The 22,130-nt window shown below is 41.4% G+C and overlaps 1 protein-coding gene across 1 annotated transcript in view; it reads left to right on the top strand.

Moving 5' to 3' along the window:
- The window catches only part of DCDC1 (doublecortin domain containing 1), a 336,080-nt gene that overhangs the window by 310,511 nt on the left and 3,439 nt on the right, over positions 1-22,130 (top strand). Inside the window, exons 30-36 of the mRNA XM_056851932.1 lie at positions 1,990-2,197; positions 7,160-7,306; positions 8,623-8,724; positions 9,879-10,015; positions 12,652-12,831; positions 14,610-14,760; positions 16,279-16,388. Of these exons, the coding sequence (XP_056707910.1) occupies positions 1,990-2,197; positions 7,160-7,306; positions 8,623-8,724; positions 9,879-10,015; positions 12,652-12,831; positions 14,610-14,760; positions 16,279-16,388 (1,035 nt within the window). The remainder of the gene's footprint in view (positions 1-1,989; positions 2,198-7,159; positions 7,307-8,622; positions 8,725-9,878; positions 10,016-12,651; positions 12,832-14,609; positions 14,761-16,278; positions 16,389-22,130) is intronic.

Genomic DNA, 22,130 nt, shown 5'->3' with positions numbered 1-22,130 from the left:
GCCGCAAATCAAAATAATCTGTTTGTCATACTCTCTGTTTCAAATCAGATCCAAAGCCTGTAAGAGTGTTCCATGGATCCATTTTGGATAGGGTTGCTAGCTCCGAGTTGGGAAATACCTGGAGATTTGTGGGGGAGGTGCCTGAGGAGGGCAGGGACTTCAATGGGGTATAATGCCATAGATTCCACCTTTCAAAGTGGCCATTTTCTCCAGGGGAACTGATCTCTGTTGCCTGGAGATCAGTTGTAATAGCAGGAGATCTCCAGCCATCACCTGGAGGTTTGGAAATTAGCACGGGTAAAAGGTACACAAATGCACAGAGCCAGTTAGCAAAATGCAAATATTAATAGGTGCTAGAAAAGAGAGACAAACAGTGTGAAGCAAATATTCCTAACAACTGTGACTAAACAATATACAATATATACATGGAATTAATCATTTTACAGGCAAAAAAGATAGAGATCAGATCACCTGGAGAAAAATGGTCACCTTGGCAATTGAACTCTATGGCATTAAAGTCCCTCTCCTCCCCAAACCCCGCCCTCTTCAGGCTCCGCCCACCAAATCTCCCGCTGGTTGCGAAGAGGGACCTGGTAACCCTAGGCATAAGTGAGGACAAATAGCTTGGCATTTTGACATAGGTAGATTGATAAATTATTGTAGGTAGATTGGAGAGAGAAGAGACACATGACCATATCAGATAGGTTTAAATTCTCCAAAGCAGAATGTGGCCAGATGATCCATTGGTGCCATGCTGATGAAGAGGATATAGGACCATCAAGTTGCCTGAGGGAAAAGAACAGTATTCTTTGATTTCTGTGATGGTTGAAGAGTTACTCTTAGTTTTGTATGACCTAATTCCCTGACATTTTGTGGTTGGGTATGCCTGCTGTGGTAGCCATTTTGTGGTTGGGCCTACCACTCTGTATCAGAATTTCAAAGGGGCCTACAGGCTCAAAAAGGTTGGGTGCCCCTGCTGTAGGGTTTTTCAGGCAAGACACGTTCAGAGGTGGTTTGCCATTGCTCACCTCTGTGTAGCAACCCTGGACTTCCTTAGTGGTCACCCATACAAGTACTAACCAGCAATGACTCTGCTTAGCTTCCAAGATCTGACAAGATCAGGCTAGCCTCTATACACATCAAATTGGAGACTGCAAATGAAATTAGCAGCCGACATATTAAGGTAAACCTACTGTGAGGAAAAGTGAGGTGACCTCCTTAGCCAGCAGATTTTCAGTGCCAGTAAAGAATAATAAATGGTCATAGAGTGGGGGTTGGGAGGTTCATTTTTTTTAAATTACCTTGTAGGTGAAGGGAATGTCATTTCATTTTCCCCCCTCAGGTGCCAAGATGTTTGGGGCAGGTCCTCTGATAAATACCTTACCAGATGTAGAAACTCTCCCATCATCCCTTAAAAACTGTAGATATAAAGTAAACACAGGCCATTTAATTTTCTTCAGTCATTTCTTGTCGCGTTATATAATATATATTTGGATGAAGTTTAGGTTCCTTGTCTTGACTTCAAAGAAAGGTTCCCCTTTTGGAAAATGTGTGCAACCAAACCAACCAGTCCTGTGGATCAACATGATGCATGGGGATGGACACGACTGCAAATCTTGTACTAACAATAACTTCAGTTGTGTAAATCCACAGAGGTAGCCATGTTCAGTCAGCTGCAGGAAAAAAAAAACAGGCATCTTTTAACACCTTACAAACTACATAAAACCACATAAGATTTTATGGTCTACAGTGCATTTTTTCAGATCCTATGAGTGGGTCCTCAGTATGCAAATGTTTTAAGTTGGGGGTGTGGAAAGAGAAAAACCCATAGGTTCAAATGGCCATGAAATGTAGGGAGCACAGAGTGAAACCCAGAGACATAGGGCTGGCAATATAAAAATTGCTGGTATAAAAAAATATTAAAAAAACTGGTTTGAGCAAACTTTGATTACACATTATTAACTCTCCCCCCTTCCCCCCCCCCTTTAGCTGCTGTCTTTATGTACAAAACGGCTGGAGCTCAACAGGACAGCTTGTAGGCTATACACGAGTGAGGGGACATTAATCTTTACGCTACAAGATTTAATCTTGTGGGCTGTAAATGATTTTTTCAGGAAGCAGGAATCCAAAGAAGGAGAAGAAGGAGCGGTTTCTGTTCCTGGCCCTGAAGGAAATGTATCTGCATTGCTTGTAAAAGGTAAAATACCTCAACAAGTTCCCAGTTAAATCGGTGTTTAACTAGTATGTACATTATCTTACATTACAGAACCTACCTCCTTCTTAGTAGTAAAGCTATAGGGAGCCTTTTTTGCTGGTATGCTGGCAAGCAATATCGTCAAAATCTGTTGTTTTCGTTTCCACTTTCATAAAAAAATAATGAGCCATCATGGAGGAAAGATGAATGCTAGTACATTGTGTTTGACCATGGTTAATTATTTTTGTTTTGCTTTAGAATGCTTCTGAAGATTCCTATTACTTTGGTCATTAATATAGTACATGCTATTATAAATCTTCTAAGGGACCAAAAATAACCCATAACACAAACACACACAGATACGGAATCAAAGTGTTTAATGTAACATACATTAATATAAATAGTTACAATTCAGTAGGCTACAGGCTCCCATCAATACTCCATCTAGCTAGTCCTTGCTTGGGGTGATTTTGATTTTGTATACAGTTAGGGTTGTCAACTAGCTGGAGATCGCCTGCTATTACAACTGATCTCCAGCTGATAGTGACAGGTTCACCTGGAGAAAATGGCCGCTTTGGCAATTTTTATACTCTGTGGCACTGAAGTCCATCCCCTCTCCAAACCCCACCCTCCTCAGGCTCCACCCTAAAAACCTCCTGCTGGTGGCGAAGAGGGACCTGGCAACCCTATATGCAGTAATGTGTAAGTGTGAAGGCCATTTGGTCACCATTCCTTCAACAGTATTGAAGGCCATTTGGTCACCATTCCTTCAACCCCAAAGAAGAACACAAGACACCGGCATACATGTTAACTAGGGTTGCCAACCTCCAGGTGGTAGCTGGAGATCTCCCGCTATTACAACTGATCTCCAGGCAACAGAGATCAGTTCCCCTGGAGAAAATGGCCGATTTGGCAATTGGACTCTTTGTCATTGAAGTCCCTCCCCTCTCTAAGCCCCGCCTTCCTCAGGTTCCACTCCAAAATCTCCAGGTATTTCCCAACCCGGAGCTGGCAACTCTGATGTTAACTAGTTTATTAATGGCTGGTCAACATCAGTTAAACATCTGAATTAGAGCACGTTAGCGCTAACAAGCAGTCTACTGCAGTTACCAGCATTTTGGGTGAGCCCTTACTGGCTCATTTATCCTCACCTGCAAGTAAAACAGTGCTGAAAAGTGTTAAGGTTCATCTCCCATGTGCTGCTTGAGCAACTAAGGGCTCAGTTAATGCTGCTCAACCACCAATGATGTTCCCTCCCCAGACCGCCAGTTATCCCTACCTACACTTCACAAATCACACTATTGTTGTGGTACTGGACCTAATTACAGGACACTGTGAAGGCACAGGAAAAAAAGGGCCCCTTCCCAGCCAGTCTGAAGGAGGCCCCGAAACTTCCTGCTTGACCCCTCAAAAGGTGACCAGCTACTCCCACATTATTTACAGGTAAGATAGGTGGGACGAGTCACAGTAAAAGCCGGCAGAGGTAGAGTAGGGCAGAGCACAACAGCTTCTAGCGCCTTTATGATTGACTGCTCTACACAAGGTAGCAAATCACTCATTGAGAGCCAACAGTTGTCTCATGTTTTATTTAAAATTGGGATTTCCACAAGTCAGTAGCCTAACCTTTTAGAGTGGGAACAATATTATTTTGAAACTTATGCTTTTGACCTATCATGGCTTCAATATTATCAAGTACAATCTGTATACATCCAAGATATGAAAAAGGGATTTCTTAAAGAAAAATCAATTCTACAACTGACACTTTTGGATAATACTGATCATCTAATTTCTAGGATGTATAAGTTTTTATTGTTGCTGTATACAGAACAAGAAAGAATCAAGCCAACAATGATTACCTGGGCACAAACAATTGGTCACTCTATTTCCTTGAAAAGTTAGGAAAGACTTTGGTCAAGAGACATGAAAAAGATTCTTTCCCAATCAATAAGGGAAAATATCTACAAAATGATTTACAGATGGTACTTGACACCGAAAAAATTGTCTGCAATGTACAGTACAATGTCACCAAACTGTTGGAAATGTCAGGATAAAGTTGGTTCATTTTATCATGTTTGGTGGCTTTGTGATAAAGCTAAAAACTTTTGGGATATGATATACAATGAGCTAAGGTTAATTCTACAACAAAACATCCCTAAAACTCCAGAGATGATGTTGTTAAGCATTATACACATTATAACACAACAGACTTTTTTACTCTATGCCACCACAGCTGCGAGAATAGTATACGCAGCTAAATGGAAAATGTCTGAAATACCGGACAGAACTGATTGGATTCATAAAATGTTTGAACTAGCAGAAATGGCAAAATTGACTGAGTTAATAAATCAAAAAGATAATGATGAATTTGTTAAGGAGTGGGAGGCGTGGATTGTTTATTGCAAAAATGAACTTAATGTGCAAAATGTTAAAGGTTACAACTTAGACTAGGTTAATTTTCTTGTTTCTATTTTTTTTTCTTTTTTAATAACTGTAGAAGGTTTTACAAAAAAAATTTTTTTATAAAAAAGTAGAAAATAATTGCTAAGAGGATTACGAAGATAAGTTAGAGATAGAAGAAGGAAGAGGGGAAGTCAAAGTAGGGGAAGATAATTGTTATATATATGTTACTCTTAATTGAGAATTAGAAAAGATTGAAAGGTAATGTTAATTGATTGTATCGAATGTATGAAAAAACAATTAAAAATTATATATAAAAAAGAAACGTATGCTTTTGAACATTGGGGCTGTTTGGAATGAAAGACAGAAAGGGTATTATTTTATTAAGCACAAGATCTTGATCAACCAAAGGTATCCAGTGCAATCCTATATAAAATAACTATATCAGATTTGTGTCTAAGCCATCTTAGCAGGGAAAGAATAAACAAGGGTCACCAAAATGAGAGAGATGTATGTGAGGGCGGGGGGAAGAGAGAGAGAGAGAGAGAGAGAGAGAGAGAGAGAGAGAGAGAGAGAATGATGGAGAAGGCAGATTTGATAAAGTATCATTGAGTCCAAATTTCTATATTAAAAATAAATAAATGACCATTCAGCAGCCATGCAACATACGAAGAAAATATAAATATGTAAGCAAATGCCTGCATCTGTACTGTCTCTTGTTAAACATAGCCATTCTTGTCTGGTGTGGTATTGATCTAGCTTTTTTAACAATTCAATTACATATTTTCTTTGAATAGAGCTATATATTCAAAGATGAACTTTGATCACTGTCTAGAAGTAAAATAAGAGTGCACTTTCCACATTTATCTTTTTCATGCTTTTCACATTTATATCTGGTTTACTTCTGTTGTGCTTTGCTTGCTTAGATTTTTCTTTTATGTATTTTTCCTATATATCATTTCCCATCCTTTATCAAATATACTTGGCAAAAAAAGGGTCTCATCCTATCTGTTTTATTCCATCTTTCTTGGTTATTGATTTCCTAAGCAACATGTTAGCCCACAAGAAGCCTCTCATTATAAGTTTGCTGGTGCTTTGTATTAAGCAACCTTCAGCTTCTTACAAAGTTTCCAGATTCTTACCCCATCAGTTGAAAACTTAAAGCAAAATCCTAGGAAAAGTCTAAAAACCAGGCTTAATAATCAGCTCAGCACTAGTTAGACAATCGCTTATCGTCTCCTCTGAGAAAACCAGCTCTTTTTGAAGCCTAGTAAATACTTGTTGTTTTTGCCATCAAGTCACAGCTGACTTATGGCGATCCTGTAGGGTTTTCAAGGCAAGAGATGTTTGGAGGTGGTTTGCCATTGCCTGCCTCCACTGAGAGAGTTCTGAGAGAACTGCGACTGGCCCAAGGTCACTCAGCAGGCTTCATCTGGAGGAGTGGGGAATCGAACCTGGTTCTCTAGATTAGAGTTCAATGCTTTTAACCACTACACCACGCTGGCTCTCTTTAGTAAATATAGCTAATACATATTTTATAAATGAACTTTTTATTCTTGGTATTTAATGAAGGAGTTACTTTGTATGACAGATAGAAACCTATGTTGCCAGCATGTGAGGGAGGGGATAAAGACAGAAAATAGCACTGAAAACATTAGAATAAGAGTATGTTAGAGGAGACAAGGATGAGACTGTAGGTCTGGTTCCATTGTTCATTTCGCTCTAGTAGCACAGTCTATATGTTGACTTTAAGGGTCTCAGCTCCAAAGCAAGAAAGTCAGCTGGTGTTTTAGCACTGGAACACAGTATCTGTGCATCTGTGAACCAAACTGAGCTGTGAACCAAACTGTTCATTTATTGACTTCACTTATACCCTGCCATTCTCCCCAAGAGTGGACCCAAAGCAGCTTAGATTGTTCTCTCCTGCATTTTATTCTCACAACAACCCTGTGAAGTAGGTAGGCTGAGAGTATTTGGCCAAGTTCACCCAGTGAGCTTCCATGGCAGAGTGGGGATTTGCACCTGGGTCTTCCGGATCCTGTTTTGCTACTCTATCCATTGCACTGGCTCTCAATGTAGAGAATTACTCTAGTCTGAGTCTGTTGGTCAATGAGCTTAGAGACTGAAGTATCGTTGCATGGGTGTGTGTGTGTGTGTGTGTGTGTGTGTGTGTGTTAAGTGCTGTTAAGGCGCTCCTGACTCATGGCAACCCTATGAATCAATGTCCTCCGAAACATCCTATCATTAATAGCCTGCACTGTATTTCTCCTTTCCTTTATCCCTTAGAAGCTCCTTGATCCATTGATCTTGAGCAGCATATATCTAATGTTTGAGGGATATAAGGATCGAAACAAATCTTGCCACTGACAATGTAGCCCTGGGATCCCTGTCACTTAGTAGAAAAGGCATTATGTCAGACACAGAGGCATTAGATTTATATGTTAAAGTAATTCTCCAGTGTATGATCATTAACTTAAATACAGGACAACTTGAAGCGGGGGAAGCCCTATGATGACACCAAACCCACTAAAAAATAAAATATGTCACTTTTTCTCTGTCTATTTCAAGATAAGCCGGCAGAGGAAATGAACATCAGATGCGCATCCTCAGTGATGACTCCAGATAATGTGATTGATGATACTTTGCTCACCATCATTCTTAGAAATCCTATTGAGGTCTGGGTTTCCAGTGGAGAACCTTTTCTGCCTTTGGATAGTAAGTTATGGAAGAAAGTAAACCTTTTGTTGTAATTGTGGCACGATGCACCTAAGCACAAACATTTCCCGCTACTACAATATAAAACATAAATATCCTAATACATTTTGTCAAGCTTCAGAAAGGTGCTTTTGGTGTGCTCAGTTTCATTCAAGCCTTTCAAATGGCAGACTCTACGCCATTTTACAAAGCTTCTTGATGTGCAAAATGTGTACCTGCCTTTCAAGAAACACAAATCCAGAGTTTCCCTAGGCAAACAGAGCTGATCTCATGGTTCTTGCATGTGTCGAAGTACCATCAAGTCGCAGCTGACTTATGGTGGCCCCATAGGGTTTTCAAGGCAAGAGATGTTCAGAGGTGGTTTGCCATTGCCTGCCTCTGTGGAGCAACCCTCGTATTCCTTGGTGGACTCCCATCCAAATACTAACCAGGGCCAGCCCTGCTTTGCTTTTGAGATCTGATGAGATTGGGTTAGCCTCTTAGACAGAATGGCAGAGTAGACGTCTCTCTCCAATTTTGGTGAAACAAGCACGTGGTATTACTTGAAGCTTGATGAAAACTCTGAAATGGGGATTATACCGGAAGCCCATTGCGATTGAAAATGTTCCGTGCTTTATTGTGCGATTGAATATGATCCGTACTTTATTGTAAATTACCTTGTTTGGACTGTTAACTTCTGTGCACCTTATCAACCTTGTATATATACACTTACCTGTGTGTATTCGATATTACATTATAAGTCCTTGCTCTGGACCTATATCCTTGAGATATATTTTACATGAGGTTTTCCTCAGAATACAATTGTTTGCATTGTTGTATATGTGCTTTATTTGAGCCTCACTAGGTTGGCAATACTAGTTCCCCTGGAGGCAACGGCTGCTTTGGAGGGTGGAGTCTGTGGCATTTACCAAACATGTTATGCAAAATCAAAACAGGTGCTTATTATCAGCCCTATCCTATGAATGTACACTCAGATCAATAGGATCTGCTTTCCCAAATGTGGATGGTGTTGTAGCCGTGACCTGGGTGGTGCAGAAGGGGGAAATAATAGTGCTCTGTTTTTTCATGCCATTCAAGATTCTACATACACATCTTAAGTTCTAAAGTCTTTCAATTTCTTATGAGACTGTTAACCTTTTAGTTACATTTTTTATAATTGAATTTGTTTTGCTTGCTAACAGTATCCAATTCTTTAAAAATTATTTGCTGAAATAGATCCAGTTGTGCTAACCAGTGATCTTTACAGGCTCTGCAGTACAATATGGCTCTGAAAGAAGCTACGTAGTAGAAATGGTGTGTATTTTTTTTTATTACAGCTTTGCAAAATGCAGAAAGGCAAGAACGACAAAACTGGTTGGAAAAAGATAAGATTGTGGCAGACTTGCAGGCAATGAAACACAAAATGAGACAACTACAAGGTTAGTAGCCCAGTGTAAATGAAATTCACTTATTGCCACTTTCATTTTTTTACTATATACACACACACAAACACACAAGCAGGGGACCCACAAGAACTTGCAGGGGCATCTCATTTCCCTCTCCCCCACTAAGCCCTCTTTCCCTTCCCTTTTCCTGACTCCTTCTCTCCTTTCCACCCACAAACAAACATACTTTTATCTCCCCCCACCCTGGTCTTCATTTTTCCCAACTTCCTTACTCCTGGCAGCTTCTCCCTGTAGAGTTGCCAGTTCAGGGTTGGGAAATACCTTGATATTTTGGGTGCGGAGCCTAAGGAGGGTGGGGTTTGGAGAGGGGAGGGACTTCAATGCCATTGAGTCCAATTGCCAAAGCGGCCATTTTCTCCAGGTGAACTGATCTCTGTCGCCTGGAGGTCAGTTGTAATAGCAGGAGATCTCTAGCTACCACCTAGAGGTTGGCAACCCTGTCTCCCTGGGAAAAGTCTGACTGAGTTGTACAGTGCCAGCCACTGGGCCAGGTACGTTGCCATGTCCAGGTTGGGAAATACCTGGAGAGGGCAGGGTTTGGAGAAACGAAGGAGTTCAGTGCCATAGAGTCCAATTGCCAAAGTGCCCATTTTCTCCAGGGGAACTGATCTCTGGTCATTTTCTGGGCATGTAGTGGAGGTCACTGGGGATGTGGGGGGAGGGTAGTTGTAAATTTCCTGCATTGTGCAGGGGGTTGGACTAGATGACCCTGGTGGTCCCTTCCAACTCTATGATTCTATGATTCTGTCGCCTGGAGATCAATTGTAATAGTGGGAAATCTCCAGCCACCACCTGGCAACCCTAGGGCCAGGCCTAGTTGTGAGTGCAAGGGCTTGAGAGGAGAACCTCAGCTTATCCTGTATCCCTTTCCCTCCTCCAGGCAGCCCCCATATCTTTACCTTTCTTTGCTTCCTTCTCCTTCCCATGCACATGTGGAAGTGTTTTTCATTTACACATGGGATGATTTGAGTCCCACTTCCAGCAAATACATGGATATTTATTAGTACAGGAAATACAAGACATTCTCTGTGTCCTTTTGGCTTTCTTTCTCTTTTGCCTATGACTGAATTAAACTAAAAATAACTTCAATTAAGACATATTAACTGTCTAGGCCATCCTCACTTTAGGGCGGCGCATAGCAAAATTTCAGCCAGCTAGTATGGTGCCCACTAAGAGCCCCCTACAGCCTGTGGTAGTAGAAGGAGGCTGGACTGAAGAAACCCAAGAAGAAATGGAGCTCATGGAAAATATCATACATACAGAGGTATGAAAATGCACCTTGGGCTTGAACTTTGAATGATAAAATCCAAACATACTTTCAACACAAAATCTATACTGAAAGCAGCTGAATCTCATCACAATTGCAGTTCCAGTGCTAAAGAGCAATGTGAGAGCGGAAATCATAATAAGTTTTTTAAATGGACAAAAGGAAGAAATAAGAGCACCATCTTATCCAAACATGTTAGCTTCCATATTTCCCTTCCCCAAATCTCCAAATACTTCCTGAACGGAGAGTTCTACAGTCCCTCAGAGACTGTGGTTTCAGTAGAAGGCAAAGTCTGTCTTTTAGCACTACTGATTCATAAACCACTTGCATATCTGCTGAGTCACCTTCTCTTAACTCCTTCTTCAGCTGTCATTCTTGAACTCTAACCCAGACAGCTAGGCACCAGAATAATGACCAAATACAGATTTTTTAAATATTGCTTGGATGTCATTAATTTTCCAGTTTGAATTATTTACGACAGCTATATTAAAAGAAAGGAACTGTTCCTTTTGGGTTTCAACTCGTTTCCATCTGACTACATGGCCTTCACAGATATACCAATGAGCATTTCTCAAACTGAGGTCCAGTTCCTCCAGAGGGTCCGTGTACCCTTGGCAAGGTCAGAGGGTGATCTGATGCCCATCTGGCTGAGGTGAACAAGGAGCCCTTTCAGTTTTCTAGGAATGGCCTCAGGAACTATGTACCTCAGAGAGACAGAAACGGAGCTCATAAAGTCACCATTATGCACAGTCACCTCACAGCCTAGTCAAAAACTGCCTATGATTCAGTAGCTTAGGCTTAGAAACAATAATTTGCTCAGTGGTACCAAAGAACTGCAGGCCTGATATAGACAGACCATTATAGTTTCTTCAGGATTAAAACGGAACTAGTTTTCATTCTGTTTTCCAATGCAAAGGAATTCACCGTACAGACAGATGTCTCCTCAGGTTGAAGGAAAGCTTTCAACATCTCTGAGTGGAGTCGTTGGATGGGGGTAGGATCCATCCCAGAGAGATGCCACCCTGCACCTGTAGACAATAATAGCCAATGGTTGTTTTCAGTTGAATACTGGAGATTCAGGCTTTTTGTGATGCGGTCCTTTTTCCATGACAGTTTTCCAGACCCTTCTCACTCCTGTTGAGATGGTCTCTGCCCAGAAGTTATTAACCAGCAAGGAAATTTCTTACCATTTTCAGTGCAAAGTCCCTTCCAAACAAGGGGTGACTAGAACTTCTGTCATAGCCTTCTGAGACTTGTGTGCCACATATAAAGAATGCAAATATTTCACTTAAACTTGCTTTTAAAATGCAGTTGATATGGTTCTCACTATATCATTTTGAGAATGAAAGCTTCCATGGGGCATGTGTGGCCTGCTGTGTACTTTGAAAGGGGGATGTCTGGCAGAGGGCAGGCACTGATGAGAGAGGAAAGGAGGGCTTGGGCATCCATGAACATTTTTATAACAAAATGGAGGCCCCAGGGTTGCTAAAGTTTGAGAACAACTGCCCTAAATTATGCTCAGTTACATGATCAAATGTTGGTGTGTTTATGTATTTTCAGGCATCACAAAGATACTTCCTGGTGAAATTATTTTTTTGTCTGTTTGTTTATTTATGTTTTGCTATACATAAAAGAGTGCCGGGAGTTAATCACAGGGTACTTTGGGTACTTTGCATGGGTACTTTGACTCACGTTAGCCCCCATACTGACTCAGTTGTTCCTTGGAGTTATGCATGAATTTTCCATTCCTCAGAGTTGACCTCGTGCCCCCCCCCCCCACTTTTCTCGGGTTTTCCCAATGCTGTTTTGCCCCGGATTTAAAGTCTACTCTGAGATCAACTCTGTTCAAATTGTAGCTATTTGTGTGCATTATACATTCTGGGTTTCCCCCTCCTCCTCCAGCTGAGCCCCTGGGCGGGGAGGAAGCGAGTGTTTGCATAATCAGGAACCAACTTAGCTGCACTTGCATGGGCTCCATTGAAATACATTAAAGCACAAAAACAGTTGCAAAGAAAATGCAGAATGCATTTTCCATTAAGGTCACTTGACGCAGATAGACTACTCTGCACTAAATTGACAGCCCCCAGAGTGGAGTAATGGTCCCAGGGAACAGAATCTGTGCTCTGGGACTGGAATAACAGCCCCAGAGTGGAATGATGGTGCGCTCTGGAGGCTGTCAATCCAGTGCCAGTCTATCTGGGCTAACTAACCTTAATGGAAAATCCATTCTGCATTTTCTTTGCAACTGTTTTTGTGCTGTAATGTATTCCAATGGAGTCCTTGCAAGTCAATTTGCAATGCTGGTTCCCATGATCTTCAGTGGGCCTTCCAGCCATTCCCACTGTTTCCAGTGGGCAATCCTGTCATTCCTTTTATTATATCCCTCTGCAGACTACAGCCAATTACAAAGCAGTGTTTTCAAGGGGCAGGGACTCAGACACTCCGGATTTGTGCTGGTGGTTCTGCATTACAAAAACTTACTCCTGATACTCCAGGACTTTCTTCGGGGCAAACAAGCATAGGATTTTGAGAATTCAGATCAGAAAAGTGTGGGTCAGGCATCGAGCCCAAGATAAATTCCCATGCATAAAAGACCCCACACTCTAATTTCATGTTTTTGGGGTTCATTTTAGATGCACCTTTCAGAGATTCAAGCATTCCACCTCAAAAGACGTTCTCCTTTTTCTTCTAAACTACTTGTAAAAAGTCATAGAAGTCTCTACAATCAGCCTACAACCAAACGAGTGTGGATTTACATGAATGGAAAGAGACCTGAGCAAGGAGTTCATGCCTGGGGGAAAACAATGGCAGAGGTAAAGATAAAGCAGAAAGAGCTTTTTCCAAACAGTGAATCTCGGATTGTACCAGTAAACAAGTTCTACAGCTAAATACAAACACATGGATCCTGCCTAATATTTTCACTTACAGAAGGGGTGTAATTTTCACTGATGTCCCCTCTTCTGCTGCAGACCTCCAACTTCCCCCCATGCTGTTCCTGGGGGTCCCCCATCCCCAGGAGAAGCATAGCAGGAGGGGGGCATTTTGGACTTCAGATGCAGGAGGGAGATGAGAAAGTTGCACTCCACTGATGATGTTTCATCATCATGGTTATGGGAACAAAACGGTGGCAAAAGGAATTAAGTTGCAACACATTTTATTTTGGTTATGAGCTATTAATCTAAGAACTACAAGATTACTCTTTGGCCTTTTATAAATAGGATGACATGGTTACAATTTCTCTGATATGTATATCAAAGGCCTGGTAACCTACTATTAAAACATTGCTAAATGTGCTATAATTCCCCTACAGGTACAAATGTAAATAATTTAATAGCTCTTCTCTATAAATTTTAGTGAGGTAAGAGTCCATTTAAGTAGCAATGATTGAACAAGACACTTTGTAAAATAAGGATTCAAAAATCACTTACTGAAGGAAATTTCAAAAGCACCTCTGCTAAATTTCTGTTAGCAAGTATCCTGAGAAGCAAGGGTAGGGTTACCAGTTTCCAGGTACTAGCTGGAGATCTCCTGCTACAACTGATCTCCAGCCGATAGAGATCAGATCACCTGGAGAAAATGTTTGCTTTGGCAATTGGGCTCTATGGCATTTAAGTCCCTCCCCTCCCCAAACCCCACCCTCTTCAGGCTCTGCCCCAAAAATCTCCAGGTATTTACCAACCAGGAGCTGGCAACCCTAAGCAAGGGTAGGAAAGTAAGTAACATGCACACATCATAGATTCTGCACTTTTATTACTCTCACCCCTTTACTTTGCTCTATAGATAGTTGATAGAGTATCTTCGGTGCTTGTTCTAGATCTCTGTCCTTCTCATGCAATTTTTAAAATTCTTCTGTCTCTAAGAGTGAGGCTTCAATCCAGTCCTTGACTCCCAAGGGGGGAATTGGTTTTGTGTTCATTTAGAATAAAAGAAAATCATTCAGGATTGGGGAGGGGGGTGTATGAGAAATAGGATTGCCAGCTCAAGTTGGGAAATACCTGGAGACTTTTGGGGCGGAGCCTGAGGAGGTTGGGGTTTGGAGAGGGGAGGGACTTCAATGCCATAGAGTCCAATTTCCAAAGCGGCCATTTTCTCCAGGTGAACTGACCTCTATCGGCTTGAGATCAGTTGTAATAGCAGGAGATCTCCAGCTACTACCTGGAGGTTGGCAAGCCTAATGAGAAAATAGTTCAAGATTGGGTTCTAACAATTCCAGCTATGGCTTTGAAAATTCCTGGAGATTTTTTTTTTGGGGGGGGGGAGGCTGGGGAGGACAGGGTTTGAGAAGAGGAGGGACCTAAGAGGGGTATAATGCCATAGATTCAATCCTTCAAAGCAGCCATTTTCTCCAGGAACTGTTCTTTGTAGCTTGGCGATCAGTTGTAATTCTGGGAGATCACCAGGCCCCACCAGGAGCTTGGCAACCCTACATTCCATGCATTGTGTATGTGTAACATTTTCCTTATAATTAAATGCATTAGGTGTGTGCTTTCTTTTGTGACTGATGGACTGGAAGTCAATATTTTCTAACTTGAATTATGTACTTACAAACCAATATGGAATACTGAAAACTAAAGCAGTTTTTCTATTTCAGCTACTTGACAACTGTACCACTCAGCTAAAAATGCCACAGCCTGCAAAAGGACTGTACACACCTGATGGTGACCAACTGCAGTCATGGGATGAAATCGAAAGAGACATGGTCCTTTGTGTTTCCACAGGACAGCCCTTTATGAACAGAAAAGGTAGTTCTAAACAGTTTCAGCAAAATTCTTCACCAATGAGGCAGGGAAAGGGAGAGGATATGGAGATTACCAGGAGGGCAGAAAGAGGAAATAGTGTGCGGAGAGGGATACAGGGGAAAGTGAGGTGCCCCCCACAAGTCCTTGAGGGTTCCCTACCATGCAAGTGGGCCTGGCCCAGTGGCCAGCATGACACAACTGGGCCATAGTTTTCCTAGGTAGAGGCTCCTTGGCCGACGGGGGGAAAGAAGCCTGAAGACAAAGGGCAAGTAAATGTACATTGGCTGTTGGTTGAAAAGGGGAGAATGAAGCAGGGAAAGGGGAGAGGATATGGGGGATGGCAGGGGAATAGGAAATAGTGTGGGGAGAGGGATTCAGGGAAAGTGTGGTACCCCCCACAAGTCCTTGAGGGTTTCCTACCATGTAAGTGGCCTGGCCCAGTGGGCACCTCACAACTCAGCCATGGTTTTCCCACATCGAGGCTGCTGAGGGTAGGGAAAGCTGAATATGGGGGGCAGATAAATGTAGGCTTGCTGTTGGATTGCAAGGGGAAAAGGAAGTAAGAAACGGGGAGAGGCTATGAGGGCTTTCAGGAAACAGAAAGAGGAAAGAGTGGGGGAGGAGGAAATGAGATGCCTCTTGCAAGTCCTTGTAGGTTCCCACTTGTATATTCTAATAGCCAAGTCAGCCAAATCTTAAAAAGTAGGTTGATGAATGGCTGAGAAGGCAAGAATGAGGCAAAGAAAGGGGAGAGGATATGAGAGTTGCAAGGAGGAGGAAAAGAGGAAATAGTGCTGGGAGGGTCATCTCAGTATATTCAGTCCAGGGCTGGGCACTAGCACAGGTCAATGATGCCACGGACTGATAGCAATCTATCAGGCCTACATTTAGTTCTAAATAAGGTTGCCAAGTGCCCGGTGGTGGCAGGCAAAATCCTGCCAATCCACCAGGCTGCCTGCTGACCAGCTGAGGGTTGTTGGGCAAAAAAGACCCCCTAACAGAGGGAGGTGCAGGCTGCGTTCATGCATGTCCTGCACACCGCGCCTTCCGTCACTTCCGGGTTTACCCAGAAGTACTGCAGATGCTCTAGCAATCTCCACCAAAACTCTATGAAAACCATAGAGTTTTGGTGGAGATTGCTAGAGCATCCACATTGCTTCTGGGCAAACCCAGAAGGCGCAGTGTGCAGGGTGCTCACACGCATCACGCGCATAAAGCCGTGCCCCCCAAAAGCTCCCGCCGTTGGAGCAAGGGGACTGGCAACCCTAGTTCTAAAAGAGGTCCAGTAATAAGGAAGTCTCAGTCCAGACATCATACAGATGTACCAGATTAGTTCAGGATCAGAGCTAAGTGAGTGTGTCTGTGTTTTACTATATCTTTCCATCTAAATAGCCCACTATCTTCTCCATATACCAAGGTAAAACTTCCAAATTATCACACTGGCAGCTTTAGTTATACATTTGTTCATTTTAAAAAGTGTGTGAAATAGCTTTGTAATTGTTAAATTTTAAACTATTTCAGCCATGAAGCATGATGTGGAAGTTAGAGCTCTTTATTCCAGAATTCGGAAGCAGCAAGGTCCAGAAGCAACTGACATTATCGTCTCACCGTCCAAAAAAATTATAGGACAGGTTGTTATTTTAAAATGTTATAGATAGGTTTTGCATGCTACGTGATTGGCCATAAATTAAGTATTGTTAGTATTATATTTATGTGATGTTAAAATTAGTTGGATAATTAATATTATCCAGTGTCTATGGATACTACTTAAGACAAATGAACCATTAATATGGCTGCTTCAGAATTACTGCAACTATGTTGAACCAAGAGCCCAGTTAGCATAACTTCACTTATAGTGTAGGAAGATATTCAGAAGGGGGGGAGAGCCCCCTTATGTTGGAAACCACTATAATTCTCCCACTTAACTTCTATTCTAGAAATTATATAAGAAACATGGCTGTTAGCCAAGTTGCTACAAGGGAATTTATGCTGAGCATGATTAAAATACCCCATGTTGTTTTTGGGATCAGATATCACTGGGAATGACTCACAGCTAGAAACTGCATTTATGGCATTTTTAAAATATTTTAATTATTGGATAGGAAGTGTATTTATCTTCAGTCATAGAAAAGGAATCAAGGGAGAACAAACATTTATAGTTCAATGCTGCTGAGTTGTCAAAGCCACTAGAGGGGAAGTTTAGTTCATCCTTTTACTGGGTTAATTTTTTTTACTATACAAATAGAAAAGCTTTGGATAAAATCTTGTTTCCATGGCTTTATTAGCAAAAGGCTTGTTCTCTGCACTATTTCTACCCATAAAAAATTATATTTAGTAGTATCCTGTGAATAGTTGTAAAATTGTTAGCAGATCTCATCCTTCAGTGTCCTTCACTGCATCTCGTCCTTCAGTGTCTGCTCTTACCTACAAAGGTACTAATTGTAGCTGAACAATCTTCCTTCACAACTACACTCACATTCAGTATGCAAATTGATGACCAGTTGTAGAATATCTTGAATGAATTTCACCCTGTACTATTCTTCACTGTAAAGTTTAGACTGGATAATGTATGGATTGCATAGTTAAACAGTAGTAAGGGCCAATTCAAACTTTAGAATTCTGCAACCATAGGAGTATTCTGCACATGCTTGGTGTCTGAAGTCAGATTTTGAAAGGGCTTTGAGATGGTGAAGCCACCTGCATGGCTGGAATGCTTATAGTATGGTTCACAAACCCCAGAAAAACATTTTAAAATGTGTTTTAAGTCATGAGCAGGTAGATGTGATCCTAATATATGTCAGAGATGTGTTGGAGCATTTCTGCCTTCTGTGTTAGAATGGTCATGTGACTCATCCCTGGCAGATACATTTAATTGAGAGGTTATTTTGGAGTTCCAGATATCGTGGATATATTGATTAACCAGACCATGGTATAAATAATTCAAATAATATTTTCCCATGCATGTAGGGGCTGAAATCACTTCCATGCTGTCAGAACTAAAGTCAGGTCAAGTTTTATTTCAATACAATATCAGCTCTGGGTAAAAATCAAAGTTCGGTTAAAATAATAAAATAAAATAATAAAAGTTGATGATTCTGGAAGGGATGATTTGAAGAAGAGGAGGGAAGCTCTTCTATGGGGAAAGGTTTTCCGTTAGCCATTTACGAATCCCACTAGACCGGAGGCAGAATTTGGATACTTGAATGGTTATCTTCCGAGAGGAGTCTGCTAAGAGAAGGGAAACTTTAGCTTCTTCTTATCTCCCAGGAAAGGATGACAATATGGGGAGAATATACTGCGATCTTATTGACATGGAAGCAGGCGGATTAGCAGTTATCCAGGACACACCACCAGAACTCCTTGCTTTATAGAAAACAGTGTTGTTTTATTTACAGTGCACAGATAAAAGACAGACTGTCACATACACTTCTCTCCACCAAACTTCCCAACACAGAGTTACAGTTACATAGGCTTATATACAAAACTCCACCTGAAACCAATAAGGCCACCTGTAGACCTGGCCACAGTATTACATCATCCTTACTGCTTCAAACCGGTTAGTTGCAGTTCACCCTAGAGCCTGCAAGGCTATTTCTGCCTCTTGCATCATCCTAGATGCCTCTGATCTGACAGCTACCTGTCAGCTGTCTCTGTCAGATTATTATGGGCAACTTGTTACTCTGACACTTATGTCATCGTAGAAGGGACATTGCAGCAGAACATACAGAACTAAAACATAGTAACTAAATAAGTTTCTCGTGTCAAATGCACATGCTATTATCAATTCTCAGTATTTTAAAAATAATAATAATTCTCTTTTATGTGGAACATAGAGCCACGGGATAAGAAATTGATCCTGTTTAATTACGTAAATACATGATCATGTCAAGTGTCCCACAGCCTGCCACATTTTTTTTAATAAAGTTGGTAATTTCCAGTGGTTGTTCTTTTATTAATTTGAAGCAACTTCAAGGGAAACACAAACGAGATTTCAGTATTTCAAAAATATCAGCTGAGGTCCATTTTATCACTAAGCAAAATGGTGCCAAACCTGTCCTGAACTCAATAGCTTTCTCTGAGAAATCCCTGCTGCTATAGAAATATTAAGGTATTGCAAATCTAAGTGAGCAGTGAGACACCAGTGACCATTCTGTGCACAGAATACCCTCATTGGGACTTTGCCTGTCATAGTGGGGCATTCCCTAAACAGTTTTCCTATTAATAATTAAAATTAATTGATTTCTTGGGCAAAAACTTTGTGAATTAAGTTACTTTTACCCATCATCAAAAATATATGGTAAGGTGGGAAGTCATGAAAGAAAGCCAGTTGTTGTTGTTTCCCCCCAGAAAAAAATGGATTATATTCAGGACATACTTTCCTATCAAATCTAAACCTATTTTTCTATTTTAACAATATAAAATGAATCATTTATAACTAAGGTACTATATCAAAATGTATTAACGGGCATCTTTATAGAATTTGAAAGTCTAAAAGCTTTACTTATCTGCAAGCAAAATTGCAAGTGTACCCAATATTAAAACAAGAGAGTGTTGCAAACTGCTATATCCTGTGCTCTCTTAGCATATTCCACTCATTCTAAAAGACAAAATATTTTATAGGGGTTTTCCCCCCAGTGATACCCAAAAATTTTAAATTCATCCTTTGGAAAAATTGGGGAGGGGGAGATTTTTTTCCTGAATTTTTACGAGCCCCCACTTCTTTAGTAACAGACCAAAAAAAAAGGGGGGGGGAACAGATGCATACATGTTGTCTCTAATTGATTCCTGTATGCCTTGCAGATCCTTGTTGCATCCTCACCATACAATCATGTTTGGATTAGAACCAGAGGTCTCCTACATTAGGCACAGGAGAAAGTCTCTAACTTTTCACCTTCTTCCTCCATATCACTCATCCCAATTCTTGTGGTATGCTTTCTTCTGTGCCAGAAAATCTGTTAGGTGTGTCTAGTGGTACAGCCAGTTTTAACGGTTGTACTCACTCACATGACAACCATTATTCCCTCCTAAACTGTGTTATACCCTTCTGAGACCACTGAAGTCAATGGGCATAGAAGATTGTAATTCTATGCTTAAAATCGCACTGTCAGTTTCTGGAACAGGCGTGTGCAGTATGCATATCATTAAGCAGAACAGAAGTCATCAGTCATGTGTTGTGGCCTGCAAAATAAAAAGTGACCTATAGATTCCTTCTTCTACCAGTGAAGAAAGTAGCAGACTGGTCAGGGTCCCAGTGTGTAGAGTGCTGTCAAGTCACAGCCCACTTCTGGTGACCCCAGCAAGGGGCTTTCAAGGCAAGTGAGAAGCAAAGGTGGTTCGCCATAGCCTTCCTCTGCGGAGTCTTCCTTGGGGGTCTCCCTTCCAAGTACTGACCCTGCTTAGCTTCCAAAATCATGTCGCCTTCTCTCCCAGGCCCCAGTTTACCAGATCTCAATAAGAGGTTTTGCAGTCCTCCACGCCCCCAAAATAATTAGTTTTGCTGATTGCATTTTCCACTATGGCCACCAGAGGTCAGAAAAGAACTGCTAATCAAGTTCACTAGATCGAAAAGTAATTTTCTCTTAAATTTCCTCTTAAATTTCCTTATCTCCTATTCCAGTTTACTCTGAACATAAGAGAAATTCTTGGGAATTGCCTATGTTGGCAATTCTGTCTCCAGAAGAGGGTTCTTTCTGCTTTCTATAATTGATTTTAAATGTAGATCAAATATGGAGTTTACTTAGGTGCAGAAGAACTACAAAAGAATACCGACTGAATAATTTTTAAAGAGATTAATTCATACATGGAAGATTATGGATCACCCTTCAAACTGAAAAGAAACTAAAGAGCAAGTAATGTCTGTTTACAACAACAGAGCAAAGGCAGTCATAAAAGTATTAAATAACTAGATTTTATTCTTAAATGGTAACCATAAAATATAAAAACATGAATAGATACTAATCCTTAAATTACAGTTTCTGTTCTTTTTTAAACTCATGACTATGATGTGGAAGAAAATGGATCTTTATGCATGGTTAGTATGTCCCTGGCTCGTCCCTCTCTTGTCTCACACTTTTATATCCCGAGATCGGAAAACTTTATGCATGGCTTGGCTTATTGTCAAGAAAGTCCTGGGTATCTCAGGAGCAATGTGTAATCACAAGCAGATATCTGGAAAGAGGAGTTGCAGGAGGAGTTGGAGAATGGGGGGGGTCTCGGTAGAGGGGGGAAGATGGACCCGCGGCTGAACTATGCACCTTCTGGTAACCGAGAAAAACTAAATAGTGTGATGAAACAGGGATTGGAAAACCCTGGGAAGTTTTGGGACGGAAGCGAGCTGAGCCCCCAGGGAGGAGAACATCATGCATAACCCCAACAGAGAACTGAGTCTATCACAGGAGAATCGTGAGATAAACCAACCATGCATAAACGCCCAATGTCTCTTTTTTACAATCTCCATACTTCTATCTAGCAGCTCACCTTTATGGTGTCTCTTCTCTCTCTGACCTTCAGATGTTCCATTCCCCTCCAACAAAGTGTTCCCTGTCACTTTTTCTTCTAAAACAAACCCATGTATTTCATCTCTTTTAAGGTTCTAGGGTGTTCTGATGGTTTTTGTTTCTACAGCAGCTGAGTGGTTGGAATTTTACCATTTCCAATCTGACCCCAAACAACATCGCATTTGAAAATATCACTTAAGTTTCAAACCCAAGCAGGTGGTAGTGGTGGGAAACATTTGAGCGCTTCTGATCTTTTACGGCTGATCTGATAACATGGTATCTGGTTTTGGTTTCCTCTACAGTGGAAGGAGATGGGGCACTGAAGAAAGAAAGTGCCTTGGCAGACGTGTATGTGTCACTTGTCTGCCATCCAGTTGGACCACTGCCAGGCCACCAGAACTATCGCAGTTGGCTTTGTGCTCTACAGTTCTGATTTTCACTGATCAGTGAACTGTCTCACAGAGGGCTTTATTTCTGTGTAATCTGAGGACTCATTGCCTGAGCTACTCCAGGCAGTGCCAGCTTTACTTGTACTAGCTGGCAGGCAGTCAGGGCTGGGTAGGAATACAACCTAGGACCCCTGCTTTGAAATCTGGGTGCTAGGCAGCACACTTGCCCTGCAAGACCAATGGGGGTGGGATATTTTATTTATTTGATGTACTTATATACTGCACTCCCAATGACACTCCTCAGCCCAATCTAGGCTAATGCTTCTCCCTCCCCAAACCAAACCGAACCAGATCTCAGTTCTGAAATTTCATATAAACCCTGTAAGCAGCCACATGGTTAACCCAATATAGAACCCCCTCCCAGCTTCTATTAGCCATAGTAGGGAAACAAGGTGTTGCTTGATCGACTGGATCCTTTAATGGGTTT

The sequence above is a fragment of the Euleptes europaea genome, chromosome 6, assembly GCF_029931775.1.
Source record: "Euleptes europaea isolate rEulEur1 chromosome 6, rEulEur1.hap1, whole genome shotgun sequence".
In the NCBI taxonomy this organism is placed as follows: Eukaryota; Metazoa; Chordata; class Lepidosauria; order Squamata; family Sphaerodactylidae; genus Euleptes; species Euleptes europaea.
The sequence above is the reverse complement of the archived record's forward strand: the minus strand, read 5'-3'. Positions and strand labels throughout refer to the sequence as shown.